Below are 12,031 nucleotides of genomic sequence, written 5' to 3'. Positions count from 1 at the left end.
CACTGGGAGCCGCGATCAGCCGAACCTGCGGACGCAGCAGGTAAACAAACCAGCGCGGCCCTCCAGAGGCTTTCCCTACACAAGCGGCGGGACAAGTTTGGGAACCACTGCTCTAGAGAATGAAAGTATTTTAGAGCCATTCTGTATGCTTTTTTGAATAGATAGGATACCCTGCTAGATCACTTTACGATTTTCTATTCAGACCACTGCAGAACTAGGTAATACAGCAGCACTTCCTAGCTCTGGAACAGTTCAAGGTCTATCAGAGCTTATATCAGATTATTTGAATGTGCCTTAGTATAAACTTAACTTTAATCAGGATATAACCAAGGCCTCTGTGAAAAATAATTTTGAGCTTTCTTGGATAGCTGAATGAAAAGCAAGTAATTTGAAATAACTGAATTTCAGCAACAAACAATATGATAACCTGACTACTTCCTCTTTGCAGTGAAATCCTGTGGGATTTTTGCCATTGACTTCAAGTAGAACGAGAATTTAACTCTATACAACTTCCCATGTGCCATAATTCTAATCTTCCGCTACAAACGTGATGATGGTCAGTGTTTACTGGTTACCAGTAACATCCTCAGTCTTGCAGTACTTATTAAAGGCCAGATCCTGTAAGATTCTCAACACCCTGATCTCCCAATGAAGGCACTTAACACTGGGCTGGCTAAGGCCCAGATCCTTCAAAGGTATTTAGGTGCCTAACTCTTGGAGTCAGGCACCTAAATACCTTTGAAGGATCTGGGCCTAAGTTCTGAAATGTTGCACTCTCTCAAGAATAGTCATAGCCTACCCATTTTAGAGGGAAAAGTGAGTTTTTAAAAAGCAGTTAAAGCATTAAGATAACAAATACAAAGAAGGAGAGAGTAAACACTTACCTTGGGAAGTCTTATTTCCTTCATTGCATATTTCTCGTCACTACTCTTATGAAAAACTAAAAGAGCTCTCCCAAAGGATCCCTCTCCAAGTACTTTTAACACAGTGTATTCTTCCATTGTTTGTAAGCCCAAGTCTTCTACGTTTCCTTAAATGTTATATTTCACAAGGATTTCTTCCAAACTGTATAATTAACTCAGTTAATTTTTGGAAAAAATTCAGAAGCTGTATTTTTGATTAACATTATCTGTATGAGAGAAAATGACAAAATAACAAAAATATATAATTATAACATAATGGCAGTGACAACTGCTCAGAATTGCCACAAAAATGAATTTATGTTCAATGCTATTTTGACTTTACTAAGAATAAGGTTTTCAGAAAATGTTACTACAAAGCAAACTCACACTTTGGTAATACTTTGTACATCTATTGCATCTTATAATCAGAACTCTCAAAACACTCTGAAAACATGAATTAATCTCCATAGTACGCCTGTGAAGTGCTAGATGTTCCTTTTATTCATCATCTTTGCAGTTGGATTCATAGTCCCAAACAGCCAGGTTTACAGGCACAGGGATATGAAAAATACTTGGCATAAGCAAAATACGTGGTGGTGCAGTGTATTTATAAAGGATTAGCGGAATTTATTTTGAATGGCCTTCATACCCCACTAATTGATTTTATATATATAATTCCAATTCATTCATATATATAAATAAATTAGAATTTTTTATTAAGACACACTATTAACCTGTTAAGCTCCTATATTTACTTTCTTTATTGAGAAATAAATATCATTCATCAAGCCTGTAGGATGGTGTGTGTGAGTGTGCACACGTGCACATGTGTGCATGCACAGTTTGATGAATAATATTTATCTCCCAATAAGGTAAGTAAATTTAGAGGCCTTAACAGGTTAATAGTGTGTCTTAACAAAAAGATCCAACTCATGCTTGTTCAGAGAATGAATAGTAAATCTATCATTTTAAAATTAAAAATCCGAAAATGAAAGGATCAAGACATAGGATGTGTGATAAACATTAAAAAGAATGGGTTACAGTCAAAACAGATCTCACAAATCACAGTACAAAAGCTATGTTACATTTATTTCATCTTAGCGTAACTTTCAGAATAGAAACCTCTAACACCAAAAATACTCAAAATAACATTCACATTTTCAGCAGAAGAGGCACAAGGTTTCCCTTAATTCACTCCCCTTTTAGACTTAAGATTCTTAATTCCTGTGGCAATGGCAATATCATCAAATGATAAATCAGACCCCATTATTTAGAGAGGGCAAACTGAAGAACAGATCAGCTAAGTGTCACCCAAGATTACACAAGTGTTGAGAAGAAGAATCCAGAACACCTTCCACTGCTAACCTTCTCTCCTGCTCCATCAATTCTGAGTTCATCTTCTGAAAATACATTAAGAGGTTTTGTTTTTAAAAAGAAAAGAAGCTGTTTGCTGTCATTGCTTGATGCACTATGTCTCATTTACATCTTAAACTGTCTTTTTATAATTTTGTACAATCCACACTTATGGTGCTGTGTAAATATTTAATGATAAAATGGTAACAACGTATGCTTGCTCAACAATCCCTTTTTGGGCTCTGATATCACTTGGATTTTTCTTTAACCTCACTGAATGACTACCCTTTTCTGTCTTGTTAGGTTAGGGTTACAATCTAGGTTTTTGCTACCCTAAGCAAACTGAAAAGTTTATAAACGTTTTGACTCCTCTAATACTGTATTTTGTTGTCCTAGGAAATTGCATGTACAGTAGAGCCAGCTCTGATTCACACCTTTAATCCTAGAGGAACAGTGTTGTAGCACACATCCCAAACACCAACACGAGTTTCATATGCTATAGCCCTTACTGTTAACTTTTTATAATGGTCACAAAATGTACCCTTCATTTTGATTAAGGATTTAACAAAAACCCAAATGATATTTCACTTAGATGTAAAGAACATTAATCATAATGAGTGGATAAGAACTTTGAAAGGTTAAGAGAAAGCAGCCAAAAGTACTCTCACATCCCATCTTCTGTTTTCAGAGTAGCAGCCGTGTTAGTCTGTATTCGCAAAAAGAAAAGGAGTACTTGTGGCACCTTAGAGACTAACAAATTTATTAGAGCATAAGCTTTCGTGAGCTACAGCTCACTTCATCGGATGCATTTGGTGGAAAAAACAGAGGAGAGATTTATATACACACACACAGAGAACATGAAACAAAGGGTTTATCATACACACTGTAAGGAGAGTGATCACTTAAGATAAGCCAAAAGAAAAGGAGTACTTGTGGCACCTTAGAGATTAACAAATTTATTAGAGCATAAGCTTTCGTGAGCTACAGCTCACTTCATCGGATGCATTTGGTGGAAAAAACAGAGGAGAGATTTATATACACACACACAGAGAACAAGAAACAATGGGTTTATCATTAATTAATAATTAATTATTATTAATTATTAATAAATAATTATTAATAAATATTATTAATAAATAATTAATTATATTATTAATAAATGGGTTTATTAAGATAAGCCATCACCAACAGCAGGGGGGGGAAGGAGGAAAACCTTTCATGGTGACAAGCAGGTAGGCTAATTCCAGCAGTTAACAAGAATATCAGAGGAACAGTGGGGGGTGGGGTGGGAGGGAGAAATACCATGGGGAAATAGTTTTACTTTGTGTAATGACTCATCCATTCCCAGTCTCTAATCAAGCCTAAGTTAATTGTATCCAGTTTGCAAATTAATTCCAATTCAGCAGTCTCTCGTTGGAGTCTGTTTTTGAAGCTTTTTTGTTGAAGGATAGCCACTCTTAGGTCTGTGATCGAGTGACCAGAGAGATTGAAGTGTTCTCCAACTGGTTTTTGAATGTTATAATTCTTGACGTCTGATTTGTGTCCATTCATTCTTTTACGTAGAGACTGTCCAGTTTGGCCAATGTAAGGAAATGTTTCTGAAATAACCCACCAGAGCTAGCACCAGTTTCTATCCACCAGGTTTGCAATGTCAGGAGCCCTAGTATAAATGAGCTACCAGCATTTTAAGGACTGTTCCATCAAACCGTGTTTATGACAAATATAATTAAAAACTGCCAGCGACAGTGAGGGCAGCTGGTGGCCCATCTACACTAGGGTTTCTAACATTGCTAATATTAGTGAGGTTGTTCCAGTGTTAGCTCTACGGTAGACAAGACCACACTGAAGAAAGGAAAGGGGCTAGAACAATAAGGCTACATTCCTACATTACGAAGAATATCCATTGCTAACAATAGGCATCAGCACTGTACACAGCTAAGCTGGTGCTCAAAACAGTGCGGACAAGACCAAACCATGTTTAGCATCAGTTCAGAAACCACCATAGCTGAGCACTACTCAGGACAAAATTAAACGTTGGTTTCTGAAGCTGCCTAATATAGTTTTGTCCTGTTCGTGTTTGCAATGAAAGAGTCCAGTGCCATTCAGTTCCACCCATTGTCAACAATGGATACATTTTCTAGTATAGAAAAAAGTCTTTTGCTGTTGATTATATGTTTCCTTTCACTAGACAAAGAAAAGTTTTTCAACCAAGACTTTCCAGGATCTGTTGTAGATTAACACCTGCAAATGCTGTTAGGTGCAGGCTACTCTTTAAGAGGGTCAAAGATCAATTCCGCAGCACGCATAGCCAGGAAAGGAGAGCACATCCCATTTTACCTCTGAGGGGTATAAATGAACAATAGAAACAATGCCGATCTAGGACAGATACACTGAATGAAGAGAATTAACGTGTGGGCAGCAGGTCTGTGAAAGGCTCGGTGGAGAGGAGCCACCCTGAGCTGCACTGCCAGGGGATCTGCGCCCTGGCTGGATAGATTTGGACCTGGGCTATGCAAGAAAATTAGCAGGGTATGAATTTAAAGCAGCGTAACCATTCCTGGTAACTCCGTGTGTGGACGCTCCGATTCCAGACTGAGTGCCCTCTTCCGAATTCGCGTCCTCCTGGTCCACGGCAAAGCACTCCTAACTGAATCCAGGCTACGCGTGTGCACCCGTGGAGCTCAGCAGGATTAGCTGCTCTTGCAGCGCAACTCCCCGTGCAGCCCAGCGACGGGACTGCAGCAGCCTCCCCCGGGGCTGAGGAGAGCGGGCGGCTGCTCTTGCCCCGTCCAGCTAAATCCTGCAGGGGCAGCGCCCCCACGACATAGGGCGGGGCCCCCCCAGGCCGCGGGCCCAGCCGCCCCGCCCCCGCCGTTTCTCCGTCTCCAGGGGCGGACCCCCTCGGGCTCCGTACCGTGCTGGAGCCGCTCCCCGAGCCGGCGACTGCCGCAGATCCCGCCTCCCGCGCGGCCCAGCCCGACCGCCTCGCTCAAGCCCCAGCTCCGAGCCAGGCCCCGCCCCTCCTCTCTGTCATGAGACCGGTGTGGGACACCGCGAGGCCATCTCTATGGTTAGCGGACAAAAGCCACCCAAGGAACCCACGTGGGAGGGTTATTATTGCAGACGCTCTTCTGTATCTTGGGCTGGGGCTGGCACCCAAGCGAGCAGCCATGGGAACAGGGATGTCTAACGTCCGCCCTCGATCATGTACGAGGATATCAGCGGCACCTACTATTCGATTTCAGAGTAGCAGCCGTGTTAGTCCGTAGCTGCAAAAAGAAAAGGAGGACTTGTGGCACCTTAGAGACTAACAGATTTATTTGAGCATAAGCTTTCGTGAGCTACAGCTCACTTCATCCGATGCATTTGGTGGAAAATACAGCGGGGAGATTTACATACACAGAGAACATGAAACAATGGGTGTTACCATACACGCTGTAATGAGAGTGATCAGGTAAGGTGAGCTATTAGAAGCAGGAGAGAAAAAAAAACCTTTTGTAGTGATAATCAAGGTGGGTCATTTCCAGCAGTTGACAAGAACGTGTGAGGAACGGGGGGGGGGAGGGAATAAACATGGGGAAATAGTTTTACTTTGTGTAATGACATATCCACTCCCAGTCTTTATTAAAAGGTTCCTCTCCCCCCATCCCCCCACTCTGCTGGTAATAAGAAAAGGAGTACTTGTGGCACCTTAGAGACTAACAAATTTATTAGAGCATAAGCTTTCGTGAGCTACAGCTCACTTCATCGGATGCATCCGATGAAGTGAGCTGTAGCTCACGAAAGCTTATGCTCTAATAAATTTGTTAGTCTCTAAGGTGCCACAAGTACTCCTTTTCTTTTTGCGAATACAGACTAACACGGCTGCTACTCTGAAATCTGCTGGTAATAGCTCACCTTACCTGATCACTCTCGTTACAGCGTGTATGGTAACACCCATTGTTTCATGTTCTCTGTGTATATAAATCTCCCCACTGTATTTTCCACTGAATGCATCTGATGAAGTGAGCTGTAGCTCATGAAAGCTTATGCTCATATAAACATGTTAATCTCTAAGGTACCACAAGTACTCCTCTACCTACTGTTCGAGAGGCACTGGTGTTCCCTAGCAAACTGTGTGTCCCAGAACACCCCTCATCGCCCCACTCTGCAAACTGCCTTTGGATAGTGCTCAACCTCGCTGCCCATTCAGAGCTGGGCTTCTCAAATGGCAGGTTTCAGAGTAGCAGCCGTGTTAGTCTGTATTCGCAAAAAGAAAAGGAGTACTTGTGGCACCTTAGAGACTAACAAATTTATTTGAGCATAAGCTTTCGTGAGCTACAGCTCACGCCTCCGATGAAGTGAGCTGTAGCTCACGAAAGCTTATGCATCCGATGAAGTGAGCTGTAGCTCACGAAAGCTTATGCTCTAATAAATTTGTTAGTCTCTAAGGTGCCACAAGTACTCCTTTTCAAATGGCAGGGTTGCTCGAGCTAGGGCTTTATCACCCCCATCCCCACCTCAAATGACAAAATTCAGATCTGACTTAATGGCAGGGAAGTAAGGAGTGCTTGGAACTGGGAATTTGCGTTTTGCTCCTCTGTGTCACAACTTTATTTACTTGTTCAAGAATAGGGAAAAAACAGTTACTCATCTTCTCATAACTGTTGTTCTTTGAGATATGTCCTTCACATCAATTCCACACGCCATGTGTACAGTCACCGGAAACCTTTTCCCTTAGCACTCCTGTCAGGTCAGTTAGGAAGCCACCTGGAATGGCACCTTCAGAGCACTCAATATAGGACCCTGCTAGATCTAACCCTCCCCCTTCAGTTTCTTCTTGACGGCTACTCCGACCAAGGGGAACGGGGTGGGTGGGGGAGCGCTGCTCACAGCAGCATGAGAACCTTTTCCATGCAGCTAGGTAAGTAGCTCTAGTAGAAAGTTTCCTGCTACCACGCAGTACTTCCCTCATCTGTTCTGAGCATTGGAGCTCCATGAGGTTTAACCATGAAGCTTCCAAGCCATGAGGTGGAGGGATTGGAGATCAGGTTGAAGGAGGTGACATCCAACTAGATGGACCACTCGTGGTTGCAAAATGACCTGCTGAAGTGGTCTGCAAGCTCATTCCATACTCCTGGGAGCTAGGACGCCTCCAGGTGAATGGAGTGGAATTCTTAAAGCTGGAGAACTTTCTGACAGAGATGGGAGGAGTGGGCTCCACCCTCCTTGTTTATGTAAAACATGGCAGTAGTGTTGTTGGTCATCACCACCACGCACTGCCTCTGCATTCTGGTCAGGAAAGTCTGGTAGGCTAGTCGCACTGCTCTGAGCTCCTTGATGTTGATATGAAGCGAGAACTTGATCTGTGACCAGCGACCCTGCATCTGTAGGTCTCCTAGGTGGACCCCCCAGCTCAGAGCGGCTGCAGCAATTACCAGGGTCATGAAGGGATGAGGAGTGCTGAAAAGGACTCCTTCACAAACCATGCAAGGATCTAGCCACCACTAAAGGGATTCTAGAATTTGCTCCTGTGCTGTCACTCCAGAATCCAAACTGTCCCAGCCTGGATAAGTTGAGGCGAGCCATGCCTGGAGTGGCCTCAGCCTTGTGTGCCTGACCACATAGGTGCAGGCTGCCATGTGCCCAAGGAGACTCAGACACCCCCTTACAGTTGTGGTGGGGTATTGCCTGTCATCGTTTGAAATCGGACTCTAGCAGGATTACTCTCGCTTGCACAGAGTCCAGCACTGCACCAGTTAATTCTATTCTTTGGGACGGGGATAGCGTTGACTTGTCTACAGTAGGGAGTCCTAGTCTCTCAAAACAGTGTCTCTGACCCAACTGAACTTGGTACTCCATCTGCTCCCTGGAGTGCCCCCGCAGCAGCCAGTTGTTGAGGTAGGGATATACCTGTACCTGTCTCTTGCGGAGAAAGGCCATGACAACCGACACGTACTTGGTGAACACTCGGGAGGTCATCGACAGACCGCACGGGAGCACCATGAATTGATAGTATTTGTGGTCAACCACAAACCTCAGGAAACGCCTGTGAGCCAGATGAATGGCAATGTGAAAGTATGCATCTTTCATATCAAGGGTGGCGTACAAGTCTCCCGGATCCAGGGAAAGTATGATCATGCTCAGGGAGACCGTGTGGAACTTCAACATCACCATAGGTCTCATAGGTCTAAAATGGATCCGAGACCCCCATTTGCCTTGGGGATAAGGAAGTAGCAGGAGTAGAATCCCTTGCCCCTTAGCTCCTGAGGAACCTCCTCCACTGCCCCTATGGCAAGGAGCAATTGCACCACCTGCATAAGGAGTTGCTTGGAGAAAGGTCCCTGAAGAGGGGATGGGGAAGGGGGGTAGGAGGGAGGGGAGGAGCAGAACTGGAGAGAATATCCCACTTCTACCCTGTGGAGCATCCAGTGGTCTGATGTTATTTGTGACCAAGCACAGTAGAAGTGAGACAGACGATTCAGGAAGCATGGGGAAACATCTGGTAAGGTGGCTGGTACACTGCCTTCAGGCGGACTTTCAAAATCCTTGTTTGGAGCCCAATGATGGCTTGGTGGGGCCCTGTCCCTGCCCTGAAGACAGGTTTGAAGGCTTGAAGCTGTTATTCTTACCTCTACGGCAGTAGGAGTCCTGTCTTGGGCAAGGTTGATTAAGCCCCAGCAACAGCAAGTGTTTGCGCTGGGTAGCAGGTATCTGCATTCCCAGCAACGTCATAGTTGCCCTCGAGTCTTTAAGGCTATGCATCCTAGGGTCTGTTTGGTCCGAAAACAGCCCTGTGCCCTCAAAGGGTCTGTTGAACTTCTGGGGGTAAGTAGGAAGCTTGGAGTCACAAGGTGATCCTCATGACCACCCCAGAGGACATGGTATGGGCCGCTGAGTCAGCCAAGTCAAGGGAGGTCCTCACTACCGCTTCCCCCTCCTCAACAATGTCTGAAAATTCCAACCTTGACTCAGTGGGGAGCAACTCCTTATACTTAGTCATAGACTACCAAGAATTAAAGTTATACATGCTGAGGACAGCCTGTTGGTTGGTTATCCTCAGCTGGACGCCTCCAGCAGTATAGACCTTCCTTCAAAATAGGTCCATGCGTTTAGCCTCCTTAGACTTAGGGGCCAGTGCCTGTTGCCCCTGACACTCCTCATTTACTGCCGAGACAACTAGGAAGCAAGGGTGTGGGTGTGAGACTAGGTACTTGTAACCCTTGGAAGGGACGAAATACTTCTTATCAACTCCTCTGGTGGTGGGTAGGATGGTGTCTGCCACGGGGTCTTATTAGTGCTTTGGATGGTCTTTATTAATGGCAGCGCCACCCGGGAAGGCCCTTCTGGGGCAAGAAAGTCCACCATTGGGTCTTCTGCCTCAACCACTTCCTCCGCCTGCAGGCTCACATTGCGGGCAATGCAGTGGAGTAGGACTTGGTGTTCCCTGTGGTCAATGGGCAGGGGCCCTATGGCTGACACTCCTGCTACCACTTCATTGGGTGAGGAAGATGAGGCCACCAGCGGTGGTACAGGGTCCTCCTGGCCCTCGAGCTGCCTGGGTTGCTCTTGGACTACACCAAGCTCCATCACTGGCTCCTCAGGGGCTGATGTCTTGTGAGGTGCCGGCAGGTCTTGGGCAGGTTTCGTGCCCACCTCCTCAGTCTGCAGGGTTGGCCTGGAGAGGGCCTCTTCAGCTCCCCCCGTAGCAGGTCTATCCTTAGGTGACTGGTAAGGAGGGTGTCCAGAAATCACCGATCTAAATCCTCTGGAAGGGGTACCCTGGGCCTGATGGTAAGCCTAGGGGGTCCAAAAATGCCATTGTGTGGGGGGTTGACACTGGCTGCCAAGCCGCATGCATGTCCCTTTAGCACCTGGAGTCTATCAGACTCTGAAGAGCCCAAGGGCGAAGACCCCATCGGTGCCGAGACCCCATGCGTCAGCCACCGGTGCTGCAACGATCTTGCCGATGACAGCGCCAACGGTCTGGTGAGGGAGACCGGTGCTGTCTTTCCAGTGCTGGTAATTGGCTTCTGCGCTCTGGTGCCACTTGCAAGGGCATTCTGGACTGGTGCAGATGCATGCTCAGCGCTACGGAGATGGAGCACCGCGCCCCTGGTGCCAGACGTGTTCTCGCTGATCACAGTGCTGGGGAATGATGTGGCTATGGTGATCAGGAGCGGTTCTGGGCACAATGCCAGTCCAGTGACTGAGAGCGCCGCATCATTGCAGGCTTGGCTCTAGACGGTGCCGGTCTCACCAGTACCGGAGACTTGTACCACAGCATGCCCCAGAGCCCTGAAAGTGGTGAAGAGATGGGAACTATCCTGCTCACACCCTCTATAGCAGGGTTTTTCAAAGTTCAGGTCACGACCCAGTACTGGGTCGTGGCATGTAAGGCACTCGGTCACATTGCTGAGCACCCAAGGACCCTAGCGGTTAAAAGTCCCGTCGGCAGTGCTGCCTGGCTAAGGCAGGTTAGTCCCTACCTGTTCCGACACTGCGCTGCGCCCCAGAAGTGGCCAGCAACAGATCCAACTTCTAGATAGAGAGACCACAGGGCTCCGGGTGCTGCCCCTGCCCCAAGCACCAGCTCCATGTTCCCAGCCATTGGGAGCTGGAGGGGAGGGGCAGTGCCTGTGGGCAAGAGCCACACGGAGCCACTTGCCCACCTCCATCTAGAAGCAGGACCTGCTGCTGGCCGCTTCTGGGGTGCAACGTGGTCTGCAGTGCCAGGACAGGCAGGAAGCCTGCCTTTGCACCCTGGCTGCACCACTGATCAGGAGCCGCCAGAGTTAAGTCCGTGTCCCCACCCCAACCCAACCCCCCTGCCCTGAGCCCCACCCCAACCTGGAACCCCTTCCTGCACCCCCTTACCCCTCATCCCTATCCCAGAGCCCACACCCCCAGCCCAGAACCCTGACCCCCTCCCACACCCCAACCCCCTGCCCCAGCCCAGAGCTCCCTCCCACACCCTGAACCCCTCATTCCTGGCACCACCCTGGCACAACAACCCTCATCCCAACCCTCTGCCCCAGCCCCTCCCACACCCCAAACCCCTCATACCCTGCTCCCTGGGGTCACGGGCATCAAAAATTTTCTTCAAGCGTGCCCCCAGAAAAAGAGTTTGAAAACCACTGCTCTATAGTAGCTAACTATACCTACACTAATAGTACAAAATAATAAACCGAGAAGAATAAGTAACTAGGCTAAGGGAGCACTTGTGAAGCAAGCGAGAGACAGTTCCAAAGCCACCACAGAAGGTAAGAAGGAACTGAAGGGGTTGGCAGGGTCATATATAGGCCACTTGAAGGGGCTCCCTAGCCAACCTGACGGGAGCTACTAAGGAAAAAGGTTTCCGACAACAGTGCACATGGTGCGCGCACACCTGATTGGAATAGACATGAACAAGCACTTGAAGAAAAAAAAAAAAAAACATTTTCAGTTTCTGTAATATTGCAGATATCAAAACTAACTCAGCCCCTCACACTATCAGACTGAAAGTACATTCCATTTAAAAACTATCTAGGCAAACAACATGCAAATGGAGAAGCACCAACCACATTAGTTTGTGTATTAATATACAGAAGGCATAAATGCAGTTTCTGCTAGAGATACATGAAGCCTCAGGCCTAACATTGTTAGTTTTTGTATTGCTTCTTAATGTAGTAAATATTAAGTATGTGAGAAATGTACTGGGCCAAGTACTATTTACTAGTTTCAGTTAAGTCAGTCTTATCTTGTAATCTCTTCAAATCTGGGAGTTTTCATGTATGTTTTAAAAAGCTCCTATTTTA

At 46.4% G+C, this 12,031-nt stretch overlaps 1 protein-coding gene across 7 annotated transcripts in view; it reads right to left on the bottom strand.

Moving 5' to 3' along the window:
* The window catches only part of NEK3 (NIMA related kinase 3), a 28,741-nt gene extending 23,424 nt beyond the window's left edge, over positions 1-5,317 (bottom strand). For 3 of the 7 annotated variants that reach the window (XM_043504459.1, XM_038386806.2, XM_038386813.2), the window contains exons 1-2: positions 5,170-5,317; positions 885-1,129 (exon numbers count right to left, since the gene is read on the bottom strand). In XM_043504459.1, coding sequence (XP_043360394.1) covers positions 885-1,001 — 117 coding nt within the window. In that variant the 5' untranslated portion in view covers positions 1,002-1,129; positions 5,170-5,317. Of the gene's footprint in view, positions 1-884; positions 1,130-2,267; positions 2,303-4,807; positions 5,126-5,169 lie in introns of those variants that run through there. The other 4 variants (XM_043504458.1, XM_038386811.2, XM_038386814.1 and 1 more) reach the window with 3 other exon arrangements.
* Positions 5,318-12,031: the final 6,714 nt, after the last annotated feature.

The sequence above is a fragment of the Dermochelys coriacea genome, chromosome 1, assembly GCF_009764565.3.
Source record: "Dermochelys coriacea isolate rDerCor1 chromosome 1, rDerCor1.pri.v4, whole genome shotgun sequence".
NCBI lineage: Eukaryota > Metazoa > Chordata > Testudines > Dermochelyidae > Dermochelys > Dermochelys coriacea.
The sequence above is the reverse complement of the archived record's forward strand: the minus strand, read 5'-3'. Positions and strand labels throughout refer to the sequence as shown.